This window comes from Mesoplodon densirostris, chromosome 7, assembly GCF_025265405.1.
Source record: "Mesoplodon densirostris isolate mMesDen1 chromosome 7, mMesDen1 primary haplotype, whole genome shotgun sequence".
Classification (NCBI taxonomy): Eukaryota; Metazoa; Chordata; class Mammalia; order Artiodactyla; family Ziphiidae; genus Mesoplodon; species Mesoplodon densirostris.
In genome coordinates this window covers 57,033,824-57,054,972 of record NC_082667.1, presented here as the reverse complement: position 1 = coordinate 57,054,972, position 21,149 = coordinate 57,033,824, and the positions used below count along the sequence as shown (strand labels likewise).

At 55.8% G+C, this 21,149-nt stretch overlaps 1 protein-coding gene across 1 annotated transcript; it reads right to left on the bottom strand.

Annotated features, from left to right (window-relative positions):
* Positions 1-2,447: 2,447 nt before the first annotated feature.
* Positions 2,448-19,317, bottom strand: WNT11 (Wnt family member 11). The gene is made up of 5 exons (XM_060104775.1): positions 19,235-19,317; positions 11,452-11,687; positions 9,579-9,856; positions 6,577-6,869; positions 2,448-2,622 (listed from the first exon to the last, which is right to left on the bottom strand). The coding sequence occupies exons 1-5, from the start codon at positions 19,315-19,317 to the stop codon at positions 2,448-2,450; spliced, it is 1,065 nt and encodes a 354-aa protein (XP_059960758.1).
* Positions 19,318-21,149: the final 1,832 nt, after the last annotated feature.

The window sequence follows — 21,149 nt, the reverse complement described above, 5'->3', positions numbered from 1 at the left end:
AAAGGCTTTGTACAGATGGCTCTGAAGGCTGAGTGGGATTCCAGCAGGGAAAATGACATTCCAGGCCTGCTGTGGAAGAACAGCAGATGCCCAAATGGAGGCTGAACAGAGAGGGTGCCTGGGAAGTTGCAGGAAATGTGGCTGGAAGAGTCATCTGGGGCCTGGGGGAGGGGACTTGTATGCTAAGCCAGGGAACTGGGGATTGGTTTTATGGGCCGTGGGAGCCAAGGTGGAGCTGGGGCGGCCCTGAACCTGGGAGAGCATACACTCCAGGTGCTTGTTCAACAGAGGCTGAGTTTTCTGCAGAGATGCTGGTGGGAGGCCCACCCTGCAATGCCCCATCACCAGCCCTGGGCCTCTTATCAGTTCTGTGACCACAGGAAAGGCCCTTCCCATCTTGGAATTTCCTCATCTGCAAAACAGATTGAGAGACCAGAAGACTAACCTTGAGCGAGCTTCCTTCCAGCCTCTGATTCTGTGACTCTGGCCACATAGCCCTTCCTCTTCCCACCCTGTGATTGGTCCAGCCTCTGCGGGCGTGTCCTCGCCATCCCACCCTGGATCTGCCCCCACCATCCCAGGTTGTGTCTCAGTTGGCTCTGGGGAGTGGAGAGCTCTCCCCTCAGCGTTTGTGTCTCCTCCCTGTGCACCAAAGTCCAGTTTATAATGTTCTTTCACATCCTTTGTCTGGTGTGGTCACAGCCAGAGCAGATACAGATGATTAATAATTACTTCCATTTGGGGGACCTACTGTAGCCCAGGATACTCTTTACTTGCTCATCAGTGCTGCCCATGTCCCAGGAAGAGAGGCTGAAGCTCAGAGAGCAACTGGGACCCACACCCCTCCAAGACCTTCTATTCACCTGGCAACAGCTAAGACCCCCAGGATTCTCCATCTTCCTGGCTGTTACCTCTTGGTCTCTTAGCCTCTTTTCCTCTTCATCTCCCTGACCTCCAAAGTGCAAATGCTCCAGGCCCAAGTCTTGGCCCTCTTTGCTTTTCTATTCCGCCTTTCAGTGACAACATCCAAATGTGAATCTCAGCCCCAGGCTCTCCTCAGCGCCAGGCTTGATTATCTGCCCGTCTACTCAGGATTTCCACTTGGGACCCAACCGACATCACAATCTCCACCGAGTCTGAACCCTATAGTTCTCTCTCCACCCCCGTCCCAACATGCTTCCAAGCACTCGGCCAAAACCCTCGTAGTCCTTCTCGGTCCTCCTGGCCCTCAAGTCCCACAACCATGAAAAGAACAAATCTAATGGCTCCACCTTCAAAACAGAACAGGAGTCCAACCACGCCCACTGCAGCCAGCCTGGTCCATACATGAAGCTGGGGGCCTTTTCCAACCAGCCCTCAATTTCCACCACCAGCTTTACAAACAGAGAAACTGAGGCTAGGGAGGGAAAAGCCCTCCCCACAGGTTTCACACAGAAACCCTGCTAGGGCTAGCTGGGGCGCGGTTCCACCACCACCTCCCTGAGGTCTGCATTCCCAGCTCCCGGGTAGGTTTTCTCTTGAAGCCACTTAGCAGGTCTGATGACACAGCCAGGCTATGTGCGCCTGCATGTGTGTCCCTGGGGAACAAAGAGTCTGCCAGCTGGGTTTGGGTTTCAAGACGTCTGTCCTCGCCCTTGACCGGGAGATCTTACAAGGAGGCTGGGGCCTGAGCTGGGTGGTGGAGCGTGTGGGGAACATCAATCGGACGCCGCCTCGCCTGGGAACCGGAGACTTCACCCAACCAGCCCCAGGATCCTCTGAGCTCACTTGAGGCCAGAAACTGCAGGGGCAGCCTGGGGTTCTCAGCATTTATTTCATACAGCTGTTTAAAGAGCTTGTTTAAAATACAGATCATCATATATATATATATTTATATATATAAAATATATAAAGAGGAATTGAGGCCAGCCACCCCAAAGAAAAAGCTATGTTTTATAAATATTTCTGTAGCTCCCACATCCCAGAGGAAGAAAAACAAAACAAAACAAAGAAACATTTACAACCCAAGCTAGTGGTTCCATGTGGTGAGCCCAGTAGGCTCAGACCCTGGGGTGGGCCGGGGGGTCTCGAGGGCTAGGCCTGCAGAACATTCTGGTGAGGAGAGGCTGACCTCCCACTTCCCAGGAGGCTGGGGTCTCTGGCTAGGAAAGGTCGAGTCTGTACCAGTCTTGCCAAACCCATGCCCCTGGCTTCTTAGACCCGCCTGGAAGGCAGCAGGTGGGCACTCCAGGGCCTCGGGCTGCCAGGTTATTTTTAATCTTGTCGGTTTCCTTTGATGTCCTGGCCCTCTTTCCCGGGTGGCCCGGCCTTCTGCTCCTGGTTTCCAAGTGGAGGCAAAGGACAAGCCTCCTTCCACGTCTAGCATCTGGAATTCACAAGCCAAAACCCATGGGGCGTCTCCAGGCCCCCTGGCCAGCCTCTGAGGGTCCCCGAGGAGCGGAGCAGCCTCACTTGCAGACGTAGCGCTCCACCGTGCGCTCACACCTGCGGCAGGTGACATAGCAGCACCAGTGATACTTGCAGTGGCACCGCTCGACCACACGGTCCGTGTAGGGGTTGTAGCCGCGTCCACAGCACATGAGGTCACAGCTGTCACTGCCATGCGACGTCTTGTTGCACTGCCTGGAGGGGGAGGGGAGGTCAGTGAGCATCCTGTCACCCACCAGTCCCCCCACTCCCAGCCAGGCAGCCCCAGCCTCCTCTGACCACAGCTGCAGTCTCAGTCCCCCTTGGACAGTGTTTTGGTCTTTGGGGAATTTAAAATAACCCTCTTTCCCAGGGGTACTTCTCACTTTTCCCTATATTTCCAATAGGCATTCGTCAAAATGAGGGGGTGTTTTGGTTCCTTTGTCTCTTTTCCTATATCTCCTACTTCTAAATACTTGAAAGTGTCTCAAACCACTGTCTAATAATCCTATCTTCGTATTTAATCCTTAATTATATTGTAACAAGTGTAAAGATCGTTTTTACTTTTAGACCCCAGGATAAATTCTGAAACAAACAAATGGCATCGGATGTGAGGCAAAGTAAGCTTTTGGCACTCTCTTGGTGGAGACAGAGGGTCCGTCAATAATTTGCCCCCTTTGAATCAGGCGCTTCCCTCCAGTATTTTATCTTATCCGAGGCGGGCAGGGTCTTTGGGTCAGTGGAATTACTATGCCCATTTTACAGATGGAAACAGGCTCAGCAAAGGGCAGAGGCCTGCTCAAGGTCTCATAGGAGTTTCTGGATAAGCAGGGCTCAAGCTCAGGGGTCCTGAAACCAAATCCAGTGCATATTCTCCCCATCCTAAAGGGCAGAGAACCCATGGGCTGCCAGGGACTGCATTTCTTCCTGAATCACTCCTGTGGGCAAAGAAGACACTTTGGAGGTCGCTATAAAACCCAAATATCCTTACCATCAGTTCTTCTGTCTAGCGAAGAAACATCTGTGCAGGTTGGCATTTCATCTAGCTGGGCTTAGGCTAGACAGGGATGCTGTCATGGGATGCAGCTGGATCCCCACAGCCATGTGGACCAAGGAATCCCAGCATGTCTGAGGTGGGCAAGCCCTAGAGATGACCAAATCCAACCCTCATATTTCCTGATGGGGAAACTGAGGCACAGAATGGGGAAGGGACTTGCCCAGCATCACACAGGGTGAGCACGGGGCCTGTGAGAGCTCAAGAAGGCTTCCTGGAGGGGGAGGGATCATCCAGGCCATTGCATGAAAGATGAACAGGAATCTAAAACCAAGGGGAGGAGAAAGGGTGTTGGGGCAAGGAGGACAAACACCCTGACCTGACCTAATCTAAGGGGACTGAGAGATGGATGGAGGAGCAGGGCTGGAGGCAGGGAGGCCAGGGAGGCTGCTGCCAGCAGCAGCTGAGTAAGAGAAGCTGAGGCCTGAGCTGGGAAGGAGCCATGGGGAGGGAAGCAGGGGAGCACTTTGGAGGGGGAGTCAGGAGGAGACGGCAACCCGCGTGTGAGGACTGTAAGCAGTTCCAGGCAGGAGGCAGGAGGGCACAGCAGGAAGAACAGAGGCCCCAGAGCCAGACAGACCTGGGTTCAAACCCCAGCTCTGCTGCTTACTGGCTGTGTGACTTAAGGCAAGTCACTTGACATTTCTGGGCTTTGTTTAGTCACTCGACACCATTAGTCTCCCTCAGCCTGAACCTGAAGGTCTCTGGATGTCTCCTCTAGGAAAGAGCAGTGAAAGGGGGCAGAGTTTCATTTTTATTTCTGGGTCCCTGACATGCAACGTTTGAAACCTGGCCTCCAACCTCAGAGCCAGACAAGACCTGCGATGGTGCCTGTGAGGGGGTGCTGGGGAGGCTGGGGCCTGGAGAAAGGGCAGGTTTCAGAGTTTGGAATAGGAACTGCTGAGGAGGCTTCAGTTCACCAGGCTGGATTTGAGGAGGGCATCTTGCCCAGCTAGGGGCCCAGCCACGTGTACCACCTGTGTACCTGCCTTTTACAGTTAACAAAGCTCATTTGCATCCAACCCCCTGTACCCGCCAAATCCCTAATCTAGTAAATCTCACGTTTCCCCTCCTCCAGGCAGCCTTCCGTGATGTCTAGGCTGAGTCAGGGCCCCTCTGGGCTCCCCGTTTTCCCTGTCACAGTCCGAGCACTTGATGTCCCTCCCCATCCCTGGTGCTGCCAGAGCCTCATGTAATGCTGTAAGAAGTATCTGTGGTTGTGAACCACTGAGATGTAGGGGCTGTTTGTTACTGCAGAAAGAGCTGACCCATACAGGTGTCTGCAGAGGCCCAGGGCTGAGCATGCCAGGAAGCCTGGCGGGTGGTGGGGGATAGCATTCTGAGAAAGCAAGGGTGGTAGCTGGTGCTGTGGAATGGGGCCTCCTCGTCAATAGTTTGGGGGCAAGTCCTAGGTGCAGAGTCGGGACAGCTGGGAAGGAGGAGGCCTGGCAGCCTCGGGGAAGGGAGACTGTCATTCACAAACCCTTCCTACGGCACTGACACCACCCAGCAAGGAGGGGGTGCTCCGTAAATGTGATTAGAATCACTTGCCAACCTTCCCAGGTGACTGGTATCATCCTCTTGGCACAGAAGACGAGACTTGAGCCTCAGGTAGGTGAAGGGATTTGCTCAAGGTCTACAGCTAGGAAACTGCAGCGTCAGGGTGGGAACTGCCCTTCCCTGACGCACACGCGTGCGCGCGTGCACACACACACACACACACACACACAGCACCCCGTGGATCCAGGGAGACCCTCTCTTTGCTCTGGGGTCCTCAATGTGCTTCCCCCAGGCCCTCTGGGTTCTAAAATCCTCCCCCCAACCCCATCCTCATCACACCCACCCTGGCTGCCTTAGCCCAGACTCTCGCTCCTTCCTGTCTCCCTGGCCTGACCTGGTTCCATCTTCATTCTGCCTGAGTCTCTCAATCTGGCCTCCAGATGGGAGCCTGGGCCTCCTTGCAGAGCCTGTTGCCCTGGCCTGAGAGGATGGAGCCCCCCAAAGCAGTCCCCCTCTCCTGGAGACAGGAACGTGGGCTGAGGAGGAAGCAAAAGCTGGCCAGGCACCAACTATGTGCCAGACACGTTCTCAGACACCCTCACTCTGGTTCAATATTCTTTTAACCTGGAAGAACACTAGTTTTGTGGAATGCTATTAGGGGCTCCTTAATAAAAGAGTTCCACAGCCAAACACCTCTGGGAAACACTGGCTGAGACAGATCCTTTACTGCGGGATTCCTCAGAGCCTTTTAATATGTTCTCGTGCCTTGCAAATCGCCAAAGAGAATTTCCCAACGTATTTGATTGCAGAACTATTTCTTTATAGCATTTCAGGACTGGATTCCTCCTGAACCATCTCCAGGAAGAGCTGTTCCCCTGAATCCTCACCAGCCTTTCCTGGCACATAGTAGGTTTGTAGTCACCACTGGTTCCCTCCTTCTCTCCTGTCCTGAATCGGCTTCAGGATCTGTGATGGGACCTGCTGTAGGGACCCCAGCTCTGGCTCTGAAATGGGAGACCGGGGGAGAAAGCTGGGATCTGGGAGGTGGGTGAACGCAGGCGGGGGCATGGGAGCGCCGTCTCTCCACACAATGCAGGCCGACCTCGCTCTCCTGCTGCCCCTCTGAAAAGCGCTTGTCCTGGCTCCAGCTCCACACTGGGCAGACTTGCTGTGCGGCCACGGGCTGGCCACTGCTCCCACCTCCCCTTGTGCCTCAGTTCATGGGTCCAGCTCCCAGGCTGTATGACATTTATCCTTCGCTTATTCATTTGACGGACATTTACTGAGGATCTATTTTATGTCGGGCAGCCTCTTTCCCAGCCCCTGTCTCCCACTACAGTCACTGTCTCTTCCCCTCTGTCTCCCACACTAGGCGGCAGGTGGGATGGGGGCCTCCCATGAGCCTCCATTCCCCAGGAGCCCCTGCCTGGGCGAGGTGCATAACAGCCACGCCCAGGAGCTCTGCCAGGGGCCCCTGGGACCCCACACCTCCACCTGGCGTTCAACTGGGCGGGGACTCAGTTCCCCAAATGCTGACTATGTGCCTGGCCCCGAGCTGGGATGGGGCATGTGCCACATGGCTGACCCTTCCTGCCAGGCTGGCGGCGGGCCCTTACCTGTCCTGCGTCCCATGGGAGCCCACCTTCTCGTTCTTCATGCAGAAGTCGGGGGAGCTCTGCAGATAGACGAGCTCCGAGTCCTTCACAGGCCGGATGTCCAGGTCCTTGGGCACAAGGTGCTTGCGGGTGCCCATGGGTCGGTGCACCACCTTGGTGGCCGACAGGTAGCGGGTCTTGAGGTCGGCGGCCACATCCCGAAGCTCCTGCAGCCCCTTCCAGCAGGTGCGGATGGAGCAGGAGCCAGACACCCCGTGGCACTTACACTTCATTTCCAGAGAGGCACGCAGAGCCTGCGGACAGCGGAGGGCGTCGGGCTGGGTAGCGGGAGCCCCCTCCCTGGCCTGCCCCGGGGCCCTGTCCCACCCTTCTGCCTGCCAGTGCTCGCAGGGAGTCACCACCTGCTCCGGGCCTCAAGTGACAGGGCTTTTTGCTCTAAAGCTGGGGGTTGTTGTGGATCCTTAGCTCCTCCTCCAACCTGGGAGTGCAGCTGGGAGGGGCAGGAAGAGAGTGGCTTTTGCAGGGGTAACAGATGCCATTTATACACCTAGTGTACCAAGGGCTCTCACACTTAAAATGGCTTCATCATCACAGAAGCCCTTCATGGGGGATATCATTCATTTCCCCATTTAAAAAAGAGGAAATGAAGGCTCAGAGAGGCTGAGTCTCTTGCCCAAGGCTACACAGCTAGAAGATCTTGGGCTGGGATTTGAACCCAGGGCTGAGAGCAATTCCAAAAGCCATGGCTTTTCATTATTCTATGCTTTTTCTCTCTCACAAAATGCTTGCTGAAAAAAAGGTGGCAGGGAGAAGAAAAGGAAGAGAGAGAGGGAAGAAGAGGCAAGAGGTGGGTGCTTGGGGGTGGGCCCCCTGGCCTGGCTGGCCTTCCCCTCTGCTGCCTGGTGCCGCGTCACCACTCAGCACCTGTCTTCACGTGTGCTGAGCGGGTGTGTAATTGCTACCTTGCAGAGTCGTTGAAAGGATTCAACGAGATGACATATATGAAAGAGTTTTCTGAACTACAAAAGTTAAATCAATATTTGGTTTTGAAAAATCAGTCTAAGTAAGAATTATGGTGGAGAGGGGAGGCCTGGGCTTGGGGCCTGGGGAGACAGTAGGGCTTTGGAAGTGACTCTGTGCCACTGTCTTCCACGGGCCTCAGTTTCTCCCTGTGTACCTGAGGGGCATGAGTTGGACGCTTTCTGCAGGCCTTTCAGTTCTGCAGTCTAAGCCCCAACTCCTTGCACACAGGATTCATATCCCTCTGCCCACACCCCGGCCTGCCCTGTGTACTCCACTGCAAGGGTTATGGGTCCTCTGGGCCTACCCCTGCATCAAAAAGATGGGGAAACTGAGGCACACGGAGGGCAAGGACTTGCCCAAAATCACACAGGGAGTTAGTGAGGAAGCTGGTCAAGGCCCCAGGGCTCCCTACCCCTCACAGTGCCAGGAAGTGGGGAATGAGGGAGTCCACTTGGGTCTAGAGTCTGGAACTGTCTCAGCAAAGCCTGTGGAGAGCACATAATGAAGTGAACCCGACTGCAGGGCACATTCGGCCTCCCAAGGGCACAAGGTACTTCTGAGTCATCCAGGAGAGGTAAACCACATTCAGCTCCTCAGCTCAGATGGAGGGAAGGGGCCCAGGCTTCCTGAGGCCACGGTGCCGGCGCTGAACGCGCTGTCATCTACCCTCCCAGGACCTTGCAGACGGCCCCAGGGAGGCCAGCCCCTTGGCATCAGGGCCCCTGGGAAAGGGCTGATGTGCCTCTGAGGCTGAGGACCCTGTTTGGACTGCACTGTGGGATGGGACGGCTGGACCCCTGGCAGCATGAGGCTCAGGCCTGGCCATGGGCAGGAGTGGGGCTGGGTTCTTAGGCAGGAGGCCTAAGAAACCCAATGGGTTTCCAAGGGTGGGGGGTGGGCCAGCAGGGTGGGGAGGCAGGAGTTCTGGAACCCTAGCCAGGTTCTGCTACAGATCCACAGGGTGACTTGGCCTCAGTTTCCCCAACTGCTCAAAAATGGCCTGGATGTTCTAGAATCCTTACAAGAGGGAGACCAGAGAGAGAGGAAGGTGAGGACAAGGAAACCTCTAGACCTGGAGTCCCATAGACCTGGGCTCCATTGCACTGTGTGTCCTTGGCCAAGCCACCTAAGCTCCTTCTGCCTCACGTGGTGCTTCTGCATAATGGGTCTAACGGGGCTGCAGGGAAGAGGTCATGAGATGCCATCCACGCCTGACACTCTGCCCCTCCGGGACCAGTTCCCCATCTGTAAGGAGAGGAAACAGTACCTCTTCACAGTGTGGTTTTGTGGACTACGGGAGAGAAAACTAATCAAGCACCCACCACAGTGTCTGGCACACCGATTGGTACAAAGTTTTGTTTTTTTTTAATTTTCAAAAAATAAAAAGGTCCATTCATTCACGTATGCATTCACCCCAACCTCCTGTGGAATGAGGTGAGGAATTAATGCAACACTGATAATAACAGACATGGAGGGGAAACCGTGTTTAGGAGGTTGGGGTGGGTTTTGGAGCTGGGAGAGAGTCCCCATTAGATCCAAGGAAACTCTGCAGCCCTCCCATGCTTCCTTCCACACCGGCCTTGGCCCAGAGCCCCAAAGGAAGAGCCTGAGGAACGTGACCAATGGGGACCAGAGAGCACCAACCCACCCCATTTTATAGATGGGAACAACTGAGGCCAGGGAGGAAGTGACTCGCCCAATGTCACACAGTGAGTTTAGAGCTCCTGACTCCCAGCTCAGTGCTCCTTCTGCTCCACCAACGTTCTCCAACCCAAATCCTGGTGGACCCCCTGGAGGAGGAGGAGCCAGGCAAGCCCCAAGCAGCTGGAGAGGGAAGAGCCAGGGGAGGCCAGGAGTACATCAGTGTGGGTGGATCAGGGCCCGTCCCCCCGCCACCCCTCCACTGGGGCACACTGGGCGGCCCTTTTCCGGCCAATTGGCACAAGCACAACCATCTGGGGGGGGTGGGGGGTGGTTACCTGTCTCCCCACTTCACTGTTGTGTAGACGCATCAGTTTATTGGCTTGGGATCCTGTTTTTTTCACCTTCATAGGAGCATCGGAAAACTTGGCCCCCATGAGGAGCCCGTAGCTGAGGTTGTCCGCACATCCTCCCCAGCGGTTCCCGGGCCCGGGTGGCTCACCTGGGACGGGGCCGCAGGAGCAGCCGGGCAGGTCGCCGGAGGTGCAGGCCCGGGCGATGGCGTGGCTGATGGCGGCCGCCGACAGCGCATACACGAAGGCTGACTCCCGGGTCCCTGTGGGGAGGTGTGGGGTCAGCCGGGGCGGGCGACCCAGGGATAGGACCCTGCCCAGACCTGAGGGCCCCCACCTGCCTCTGCGGGGTCGGGCTGGGAAAGGGGCAGCAAGCAGGTGGAGGATGGCACGACGACCATTCATCTGTCACGCCCCCATCCTCCCCCAGAGGCACTAGCTGACCCGCACACTCTCTCACGAAGCACGCAAAGCCAGCCCCCCAGGGCACACCCTCACTCACATGCTCACCATGCTGCACTTTCCTCCCTGCTTGCCCTGCACCCAGTGTTAGGGGCTGCTTTTGGGAACAGAAGGCCCAGTCCCTGAGCTCCTCAAAGACCAGTGAGCAAAGAGCCTGCTGTGGGGTGAAATGTGTCCCCTGAAAAGATATGGTCAAGTCCTGACCCCTGGTCCCTGTGAATGTGACCTTATTTAGGAATAAGGTCTTTGCAGGTGTAACTGACCTAAGATGAGGTCATTAGATGGAGCAGAGTGCGCCCTAATGCAATGACTGGTGTCCTTATAGGAAGATGGAATTTGGGATACAGAGACAAAGAGGGCGGAGGCCACGTGACAGAGGCAGAGACTGAAGTGATGCAGCTACAAGCCAAGGAACACCGAAGACTGCGGCAGCCCCCAGAAGCTAAGAAGAGGCAGGGACGAATCCTCCCCCAGTGTCTTCAGAGGGAGACCTGCTGACACCTTGACTCTGACCTCAGACTTCCAGCCTCCAGCATCGTGAGTCAATTCTTCTGTTGTCAGAAGCTCCCCAGTGCATGGGGCTTCGTTACAGCAGCCCTAGCAAACTAAGATGGAGCCCGATGTGCCTTGGCAGTGGGGTGTCCTGGCCTTGCGTCCAAACAAGTTACCCCCTTTCTCAAGCCTCAGTATCCTTAACTGTAGAGTGGGAATGATAATACCTACCTCACAGGCTTGCTCTGGAGCTCAGATAATTCAGGAAGGAAGGAGGCTTTGTAAAGTGCTGCACAAACGTTAGCTGTCACCGTGCGGGGGAAAGATGAGAGCCACTGGGGCATTCCTACCCTTCAGAAGCCTCTGTGATACATAGGACCCCCAAATCCACCCCCAGAAGCCACCTCCTCCGGGAAGTCTTCTCCACAGATGTTCTTTAGTCCCTACATCACTTTGTGACTTTCCCAGCACCTTCAGTCGGGATGGCCTAGAATTAACTGCTCCACACCTGTCTGCCCCGAGGGCAGGCTCAGTCGTATTCTCATTACAGACCCCCCACCCCCAGATCCTTCCTGCATCATTCATTCCTTTGTTCAGGCGTGAGGGGTACATGTGCATTTGTATGGTCATTCGGGCTCCCCGCATTGGTATATTCACTCACTATATGTTCATTCATTCAACAATTCACGCCCCAATACCCATGTCCATGATTAATTCATCCACCCACCCATCCGTGTATCCATCCATCATCCAGCTATTCACTCATCCCCCCATCACACTTCCAGCCATCCATCCATGAATTCACCCACCTATCTAAACACACATAGATTTATGCCTGAATTCATCCACCCCGCCCCACCCGCATGCATTCCGCAGGCCCTAGCAGCCTCCGCTGGCCCCCTACCTCTCTCCAGGTCAAGCAGGTAGTTGGGGGCGAGCTCGATGGAGGAGCAGTTCCAGCGCATGTCCGCGAAGGCCCGGCGGCAGGCCTTCATGACCTCGCGGGCGGCGTGCACGATGGTGTGCATGAGCTCCAGGTTGCTGCGGCACAGCTGCACCTGCGCGGACACCAGGCCCTCCAGCTGCTTGCAGTGCTGCGTCTGGTTCAGGGCCAGGGCCGCCGGGGTCTTGGAGAGCGCCCTGCACACAGGCCAAAAGGCAGCAACCAATGGAAGGGAAGTCAGGGCTGTGAGGGGCCGTGCTGCTTCCACCCGCTCTACCCGCCCCAGCCTCTCCTCCACAGTCTTGGGGCCTTTGCTGGAAGGAGCTGGGAAACCAGGAGGCCAAGCACTGTCCCCAGCAGAGTAACGGCCCCCCCTCCTGCCCCCGTGTGACCTTGGGCACATCACTGTCCTCTTTTGGGCCTTAGGCCCTCATTCATAACATAGGATCATGGCCCCTATCCTACCTAAGCTTTATTATAATCATACTAACAATAAACAGTTTCATAGTTCACAAAGCACTCATATCCACTGCTTTATTTAGTCCCACACAGCTGTGAATGATTACTCTTTATTCAACATGCATTCAATACTGAACATGCTAAGACACTGTGCTAAGTGCTGGATTATTATAATCATCATCATCATAGTAATACATACTATTAATGGACCATTTACTAGGTGTACAGTGTGAGTTAGGAGCTTCTCATTATGGCTTCATTTAATTATTAAACCCATTTATTAGGCTGTAAAATCCCACATACATGCAAGAGATTCATTAAAAGATTAAAGAGCCACTCAATTTGCTGATAAATTGGACTTAGCCATTAACTTGCTATGTGACTTTAGATAAATCACTGTCCTTCTCTGGGTCTCAGTGTCTATACCTCGAAACTGTATTTCCCAGAATGGGTTCCAGGGAGACACTCTGAAAAAAGGGATCCATGGTCAATCAAGCACAGTTGGGGAATGTGATATATACTACATCCCCCCTTGAAGAGTTAGTAATGCACATTTACATTTTAAAGGCCCTGAGAAGTCCTGCAGCAAAGCAACAGGCTTGGTTTTGTTTAACTTCCAAGTCTGCTGAGCACAAAACCCTATATCTGAGGAGTGCTGACCTCCTCCATGCTTTGGGAAATGCTGGCCTAGGGGGTCCCTATGACCTCTAGTGATGTTATAGGACCTAAGAGCTTCCAGATCCTGGGTCTGGGCACTGGGATTCCAAGACTCTAGGACCAGGGGTCGATCCTGCATTCAGCTTCCTCCCAGGCCTTCTCTGAGGAGCAGGCTGCATCAGGCAGCCCCTCCTCTTAAGTGTAGGCTAGAGGGACCCCACAGCCTTAAAGGGTTCCACATAGACCCACCCCCTACCCTAGGGCTAGCTGGTCCTCAGAAACCTAGCAGAGACCCTGGAGGGACAGGCGGCAAGAAGGGGCCAATCTTCAGGCCCAAGTGCTAGATGCCCCACTTGCTGGGACCACAGCAGACCTCACCCAGCGTCAGGACCAAGACCTGGTGAGGCCCAGCTCCTCGAGGCCCTGGCCTGAGATCCCAAGAGAGGCAGCCTGGTGCCAAAGAACAGCACGGGCCTGGGCAGACTCCTGGCTCTGTCACCCCCACTCCCCTTGTGACCTTGAGCAAGTCAAGTAACCTCTCCTCTCCCATCAATCTCCCAGCATTGTCCGAGGGATTAACTCAATGTGAGTCACATGCTCTGCCCAGGGCTGACACATCATGGTCAGGGCTCTGTGATGGAAGCTACTAGATTACTGCGTTGGTGGCTTTTTCCTACCTTAGCTTCCTGCACCCACTCAGTCAAGGCCAAGGGTTGCCATCTGACCTCAAGGCCCCTCAAAACCTGGCCCTAAAGCTCTCTCTGGCCTCCCGTCCTTGTCCCCCATGTGTCCTCATATCTGCCACACCAGACTCCTGGCTTCTCTGACAGGGACTGCCCTACCACCAAGCATATGCCCAGGCTTTTCCTGGTGCCAGAAATGCCTTTCCCCTTGCTCCTGTACCTAAATGAATCAATGAACTTGATCTACTTGTGGAAGAAATATTTACTAAGCACCAACTCTTCCCAGACATAGATCCTTTCCTCAAGGAGCCCCTCGTCTAATGGCTGCACAGACCTGTCACCAGTGATAAGGCAATGACCCAGATGTTCCAATTCATGGGCTGGCCCAGGGAAGAGCTCAGGCTTTGGGCACCAGCTGTGTGAGCTGGGTAAGTTACCCAACCTCTCTGGGCCTCATGGTCCTCATCTGTTATAAGAAAAGGATAAATTCTACTTCAAAAGGTGATGGCGAGACTTAAACATGATAATGGATGTGAAGCGCCCGGGGCATTCCTGAACGGGATCCCTTGCTTGTTGCCACGTGAACCTTGGACCAGAGGGAGTCAGAAGCCCTGGGTTGTGGCTCAAGCTCTGGCTTCTATGTGCTGGGCAATCCTGGGTAAATTGCTGCCCCCCTCTGAGCATCAGCTAAACAATGGGGACTCCTGGAGGTCTTGCAGGGGCTGAATGAGTTCACATGTGCTGCACTGGGTACTAATAGGTTAGTTTGCTCCCTGCTGACTCTCTCTGCCATGCCCCACCCATCTACACCTCCAAAACACAGACATCATCCCCGAGGCCTGGGAAGCAGACCCAGGGCAAGTGGGCATGGCCTGGTGTCTGTGGTTGGAGTAGCACAACCCAGCCTGTCTGAGATTGACTGTGGGTATCTTGGGCCATCTTCCCTCACTGCGACCCCTGGCCCATCCCTACCCCACCAAGGCATGAGCCAAGAAACCTCTGGTGTATCTGGATGCAGACCTCAGGCATGGTTGCCTGACCCTGTCTGTGACTGGGGAACCTGCTGCCTGAATTCCGGCAACACATACTGGATGAGGGGTGCCCACACGGGGACAGATATCATCCCCTCAGCCTGTTTCTTGGTTGTTACAGCCCCTCTGCCACCACCTAGTAAACACTGTCCGCGCGCATGGACCCACTGTCCCAGGTGGGCACGGCACTCCCCAGTTTACAGAGCCTCTCATTTCATCCCATTCTTACAATGCCCGAGGGGCCTGGGAGATTCTCACCCCCTTTGTACAGAGGAGGACGCTGAGGCGCTCCAGTGTCCAGGCGCTCGGCCTCCTCTGGACACCATCCTCCCTCAAACCTGCCCTCACCTTCCCAGGCCCCCTCTCTACTGGGCTTGGGGCCATCCACGCTCAGCCTGTCCTGAGCCTGCTCTGCCCATCACCCTTGCCCGGCTTCCATCCTTCCCCTCTGAGCCACTTTTCTGTTTCACAACAGCAAGGATTACAGGAGATACACGAGAAAACACCCAGCACGGTACCCGGCACACAGCAGGCACTCATGCAGGGTGGCTGCCTTCCAGATCCTTCCCCTGGGCTCCTGCTCAGAAAGTGGATAATGTAAGCTGAGACTTTTCCTGGGGAGCTCAGGTTGTGGCTCCCAAGGAGGGGTCCTCTGGGATCCTGGGGTCTGGGGACCCTGGGCCACTCTGGGTCAGTGTGTCCATCTCTTAAGTCATCAGGCATCCACCTCCTTAGCTGGTGGTGAGAGAGGTTCAATGAGGGAAACCCGGTGAGGATGCTCCCAGATGAGGGACAGACTGCCCAGGTGGGCAGAGGACAAACGGGAAGCATTCTGGAGGTCCTGGGTGGGCACAGGGCTGCGGAGAGAGCGGCCGGGACAGAGTGGCCAGCTGCGGCATGCTGGGGGAGGCCTGCTGGTGGGAGCGTGCAGACTGGGAGATCAGGAGGCAGGAGGCAGCGGATTCCACTCCCGAGGAGGGCGATGCGGTCATCTGGTAATTAGTGGTAATGACCGTTTCTAACTAAGGCCCCCTTGGGGAGGTAATCAAGGATTAGGGTGGGAGGCGGGGGAGTTACCCGTCTGGACATCTCCTCCGGCTTGCCTCACTGCAGCACACCCCTAATTGAAAACATTTTGGTTTATCTGGGGGTGGGTGCATGGGGGAGAGGGTGGAAGAGAGGACAAGAGAAAACAGAGAGTTCACAGGCAAGGCCTATGCCCAGGGTGCCGCTGGGGTGGCCGAGGTCTCTCTCACTCAGGAGTTGGGGTTCTCCTGGGAATGGTGGGGGCGGGGGAGGCGCAGAGACCTGGGTTTCAGCTCCAGCTCAGCACATCTAACGTTCCACCTTGGGTAAGTCACTGCCCCTCGCCGGGCCTCAGTGTCCCCACCCCATTGTGGAAGTGGGGACACTGAGGCCCAGAGAAGGGCACGGCTTGCCCTGACCTGTACACAGCCAGCCAATCAGAGGCAGAGCCAAGCTAGAACCCAGGACTCCTTATCACAGGCTAGGGCTCTTTCACTCCCATTGTACAGATGAGGAAACTGAGGCTCAGAGAGGCTAACATGATTGATTTGCCTGAAGCCTGGCTCATGGCTAGTGAACTGGCAGAGCTCAGGCTGGGACCCAGGCCTCCCAACTCAGGTCTGGTGCTCCTCCCGGCCTCTCTGCGGCAGCTGTGTCCCTTCTGAGCCTCTTAGGACTCTTCCTCAAGAGGCCCAGCCCCAGAGTAAGCAGAAGGCTTGGGGCTGCCCGGGGTGGGTGGAGTGGCCTTTATGGGTCCTCCCAGCCACCTTGGGCCTTCCCCTCACTGGGCAACCCCAGTGGTTCACAGAAGACTGGAACCATCCTCCCTGCCCACCACAGGGCAGCCAGAAAAGGATGTCCCCACACTTCTGGTCTGAGTCTCCTAGCACCTGGCTTGGGTGGGAGGTGAGGTAGGGAGGGGTCTCCCAGGTTATTTCTGACCAGGTGCTTCCACACCTTCTCCCTTACCCCCTACCCCACAGAAAGCCCAAGCTGAGTCCCAGGTCCCCAGTGGGTGGGCAATCTGGGTCACTCAGCCATGTTTACTTTCATTTCCCATGTCAAATGCCCCTTTCCTCTTCAGCTCACTTTCCAAAGCCCAGGGCAGCAGGGTCCTCTGGGACATCCCCAGGACAGCTGAGTCTCCTGGATGAGTCCCCAGCTTCCCATCCCCACCGTACCCTTCCCTGTGCCCAACTGTCCTGTGGCTCCCTGTGACCAAGAGGCCCCAGAGCCACCAACTTAACTCCAAGTCCTGCCTCTGCTGCCTACTAGCTGTGACACCCAGTTCGTTAAAGACCCACTGAGCCTCCACTTCCTCTTCTGATTAATGAGGGTGATGGCAGAAGCCACCTCACATGGTGGTTGGGAGATTTAAATGAAACAACATACATCAAGCACTTAGAACAGTGCCTGACATGTACCAAGGCCACATATATATACAGACACACACACACACAGAGTTGTTATTCTTAAACTCCACTCCTTCTCCTGCTTCCCCCCTCTATCTTCAGCTCCAGCAAGAGTTTAACCACTATCAAAGAGGTTTGGCTTCATGGAGCCTGTCTGCCTGGCTTCTCATCCCACATCCACCATTAATTAACTAGCTGTGTGACCTTGGGCCAGTTACTTAACCTCTCTGTACCTTAGTTTCCTCATTTGTAAAATGGTAGCGATAAGAATGTCACCTACTTCATAGGAGTGTTATCAAAGTTAAATGTCTAAAGCTCTGGGGATTTACTAGTAAGCTCCTGTAATTCCTGGCTTCTCTGTTTCCCCACACGCATCGTCCTACCCCTGCTGTTCCTTCTGCCTAGGATGCCTGCTTTGCATTCCATCCACGGCCATCGAAATCCTATCTATCCTTTGAAGCCAGACTCAGAGTCACCTCCCTTATGTGGGGCTAACCACACCTCCTCTGGGCTCCCATGCTCCCCCTCCTAGGACACAGCCCAAAGTCCACTTGGTACGTTTTATATGTCTGTCTCCCCCAACAGGCTGGGAGCTCTTTTAAGGCAGACACTGAGTTGTACTCATTTTTTGTGGCAGCCTGGGCTATGCAGTGGGGACAGCATGGATGTTGGGCTGAACTAGCCATCTATTTCAGACCCTACCCAGCCAGGTGCCAGCTACGGGGGCCTGTAAAAGGCACACATTTCTCAGAGCCTCGGCGTTCCCACTGTGGTGTGGGAATTATAGCAGTGTCCCCCAGAACACTCTAGGGGTGAGCCCAGTTCTTGGCCTCTGATGCTCCCTGGGCCCTTTAACAAAGCCCTTACCTCTCTGGACCTCAGTTTCCTTATCTGTAAAAGGTTGGTGGTGAGTGAGGAGGGCTTGGGCTCCCTGATCAGAGGTTCTCACCAGCTGCGACAGTGCCAGGTACCAGAAGTAGAAGGAAAGCGGCTGATTTCTCATAAAATTAGTCAGGACTGGGCTTCCCTGGTGGCGCAGTGGCTGAGCGTCTGCTTGCCGATGCAGAGGACACGGGTTCGCGCCCCGGTCCGGGAAGATCCCACATGCCGCGGAGCGGCGGGGCCGCTGAGCCTGAGTCATGGCCGCGGAGTCTGTGCTCCGCAACGAGAGAGGCCACAGCAGTGAGAGGCCCGCATACCGCAAAAAAAAAAAAAAAAAAATTAGTCAGGACTGGCTGAGAAGAGCCGGTGCCCCCCAGGCTGGGAAGCTGCTGAGCTCAGGCTTCTCCTTACAAACAAGAAATGCAAGAAGATGGGGTTCCCCTCTCAAGAGAATGAATGGATAACTAAGCCCCAGAAGGGGTAGGGCTGGTGACCTCGAGACTGTTTGCCGGTGGCCCAGCCACTGTTGCCCCGTCTTCCAGCTAATCCACGAACCGTCCTCGAAGCCCCTCCCCAGCCCATAGTCTGTCCCATGCCTGTCTTATCTGCATGGCTCCCCGCCCCCGACCTGGAACTCTAGACTGTGTCTTGTCCTGGACTTTTCCACCGCTCAGGGAGTTCCTCCACCCAAAGTGCCCTTCTCTCACTGCCCCCACTCACCAAACTCCCAGAGACTCCTCAGGCCCATCCTAGGAGCACCACCCACGAAAAATCTACCTAAGGTCCCAAGGATGTGCCCCCCACCAGGTGCTCTCCTCTCCTCTGGGCTCCCACAACACCACCCTGGGCTCTCCTGGGGCACTTGGAGTTATTTACAGCCTGGGCTTATCTCTTCCAGACCAGAGGGCAGCTCCTCCAGGAAGGGGCTGGCTTATACTCCTTTCTCCCTGCCCTCCCTGCCCACAGCCCAGCACAGAGCAGGCACTCCCTTCTGCTGGATGGAAAGGAGTCTCTCTCCCCTCTCTCCCACTTACCCCTCTATCTATTTCTATCTAAAGGACTACCCTTCAGCATCCGACAGTTTATGGGGTTCTTTCATGAGCTGCTTCTCATCTTACCCTCCTTTGACAGAGGAGGACGCTGAGGCTCCCAAGAGGCTGAGTGACACTTCCCCAAGGTCACCCAGGTGGAGGGGTCTGGACTGTTTGAGAACCTCCAGTTAGGGTCAGGAGACTGTCAAGGAACATAATATTGAGCAGGCGTTGTGTGCAGGGCGCAGACCCTCTAGATTGGGCCCCTAGACCACGGTCTTTTTCCATCTGTCCCTGTGGAGGTCTTGTGCAACCCTCGGCCGCACGGAACAGGGCAATTCCGTCGTCCTCCACGCCCTGTCGTGCCCCTCCCGCAGGTAAGGACAATATTTAACAGAGGAGGAAAAGGCGGCTTAAAAAGGGTGACTTGCCACGACTCCCAGGCAGCTTCTGCTCCCGGGTCTTGGGCACGCTGGCCGGATCCAGGGGGCCCCTTAAGGCTCTCCGCCTCCCCCAGCCGCGGGTCCCGGGGCCCATGTGCGTGGACGCGGGTCCCTACTTACAGCCACTTGATGCCATAGCACACACTGGTCTGGAGCGCCAGGGCGAAGAGCAGCGCCTGGCAGACCTGCGGCCGCGCCCTCATCCTCGCGCGGCTGGCGCGCCGGGGGGTCGCACCCTGGGGAAGCCGCGCCGAAGTCCCGCCGCGCGCCCGGCCGCCGTCGCTCCTCCTGCGCGCACGCCGCCTGCAGTCGGGGAGAGCGGAGGCAGCGGGTTAAGGCTGCGCGCAGGGCGGGGGCCACGCCGGGGGGGGGCGTTTTATTCAAATTACAAAGGAGGGGTCGGGGCCCGGGGAGGCCCGGCGCGCGGCTGGCGTAGCCTCCCGCCCCGCACAGCCCGGGACGCGGCCGGCGTCTGGCTCGAATTAAATGCCTCCGGAGCGCGGCCGAGGGCTTGTCCACCTAGTGCGGCCCCGGCGGGAAGGGAAGAGGGCGACAGGACCAGAAACTCCGGAGAGACCAGGCAGAGAGACAGAGAGAGGGAGAGAGACCCTCAGAGAGCAAGGTTGAAAGACATTTGGCAGAGGGAGAAGCCCGGATAGGCACACAGTTCTCGAGAGGGACAGAAAGAAGACGAAGGAGGTCGAGGGCGGAGACCGCGGGCGGACGAGGGGAGGAGCAGATTCGAGGCCCAGGATCTGGGTACTCATCTCCGCAATATTAATTGTTAGTTATTATGGGCCTGGCCATTCTCCTTCCCTGCTGGGCCTCGGTTTACCCCCTCTGTAAACTGGGGACACAATTGTGATTCAAATTGTGATTAGGACATAATTCACCTTTTAAAAAGAACATTCACCTAACGCGATCGCATTTTTCCCTCCCAGCAACCCTGGGAGATAGATACTATCACCGCCCCGATCTCACAGATGAGAAAACTGAGGCGCGGAAATGTGAAATAGGGTTGTTCAGCCAGCGAGCGGCAGGTCCATGCCCCGTGTTTTACTCGCATGTCTACCCGGTGTCCGGTGAGATCACGGACCGTGAGAAGACAGGGAAATGGGGGCTGGCTCTGGGCATCAGTTTCTCAGCCTGTGAAGGGGAGGATGAGAAATGGGATGGCAAAGGTCTTTCTTTGTACAGTGAAGGCTGTTCAGGGTCCTGAGTCTCTGAGTCCCTCTAGCGGTGCCCTTCTGGAGGGTCGGATGGTGCCCAGGCCGGAGCCGAGGCTGGGCAGCCTGGCCTTGGCTAAGCTGGGAAGCTCACGGGGCCGGCGCGATGCCGCCTCCGGTCGCCAGGCGGCGTCCTGGCGCCGCGGAGTAGTCCTTACCCCGCCCTCAGGCCGCCGAGTCGCTTTCTCCGGCTTTTTTCTTTTTCTCCTTTTTTCCCCCTCTTCATTTCACATCCTTAACTCCCTTCCCAGCTTCTTCCAAATTTACCAACAACTGGCGTTCTCCCGGAGGCAAACACAGCCTCAGCCCCTCTACCCTGGGGAGGAGCAAAGGGATTCCTTTCTAAAGGGTTTGTGGAGTTGGAAAAAGGAGGCGCCTTAGTGGGAGCGCTTGAGCTAGAAGAGGGGCTTCCCATCTGGCTGTGTGACCTTGGGCAAGCCTTCCACCACCCCAGCCTCAGTTTCCCCTTCTATGAAAACAAGGGACTGGACTTCAAGCATCTCCTGAGGTCTTTCCAGCCTCCAGTAGCCTGCGGGTCTTCTGAGCTCCCCTCCGCCTAAGTTTCCACTATTACGTCTACCTGCCTAGTGTGTGCATGTATGAGTGCGCCTTAAGCGCGCAAGCGCGCGCGCACACACACACACACACACATTTTAAATCCCACTGTTTCCTGGAGCCTTCGGCATGACCCAGAGCAAGCCAGGTAGAAAATTCTGAATTACATTTTCTTTCTCCTCCGCAGAGTCCCCCAGCTGGGCTCCTAACAACCGTGGCGCTCGCTACAAACTTTGCCGAATTATGGCACGGGG

What these genes read in the sequence shown, in the direction of transcription:
- WNT11 (XM_060104775.1), bottom strand. Translation starts at nt 19,317, where the DNA reads ATGAGGGCGCGGCCGCAGGTCTGCCAGGCGCTGCTCTTCGCCCTGGCG. An exon ending in CCTGCTTGACCTGGAGAGAG is followed by an intron (nt 9,857 to 11,451) that starts GTAGGGGGCCAG and finishes ACCTCCCCACAG; the next exon opens with GGACCCGGGAGTCAGCCTTC. An exon ending in ACAGTGAAGTGGGGAGACAG is followed by an intron (nt 6,870 to 9,578) that starts GTAACCACCCCC and finishes CGCTGTCCGCAG; the next exon opens with GCTCTGCGTGCCTCTCTGGA.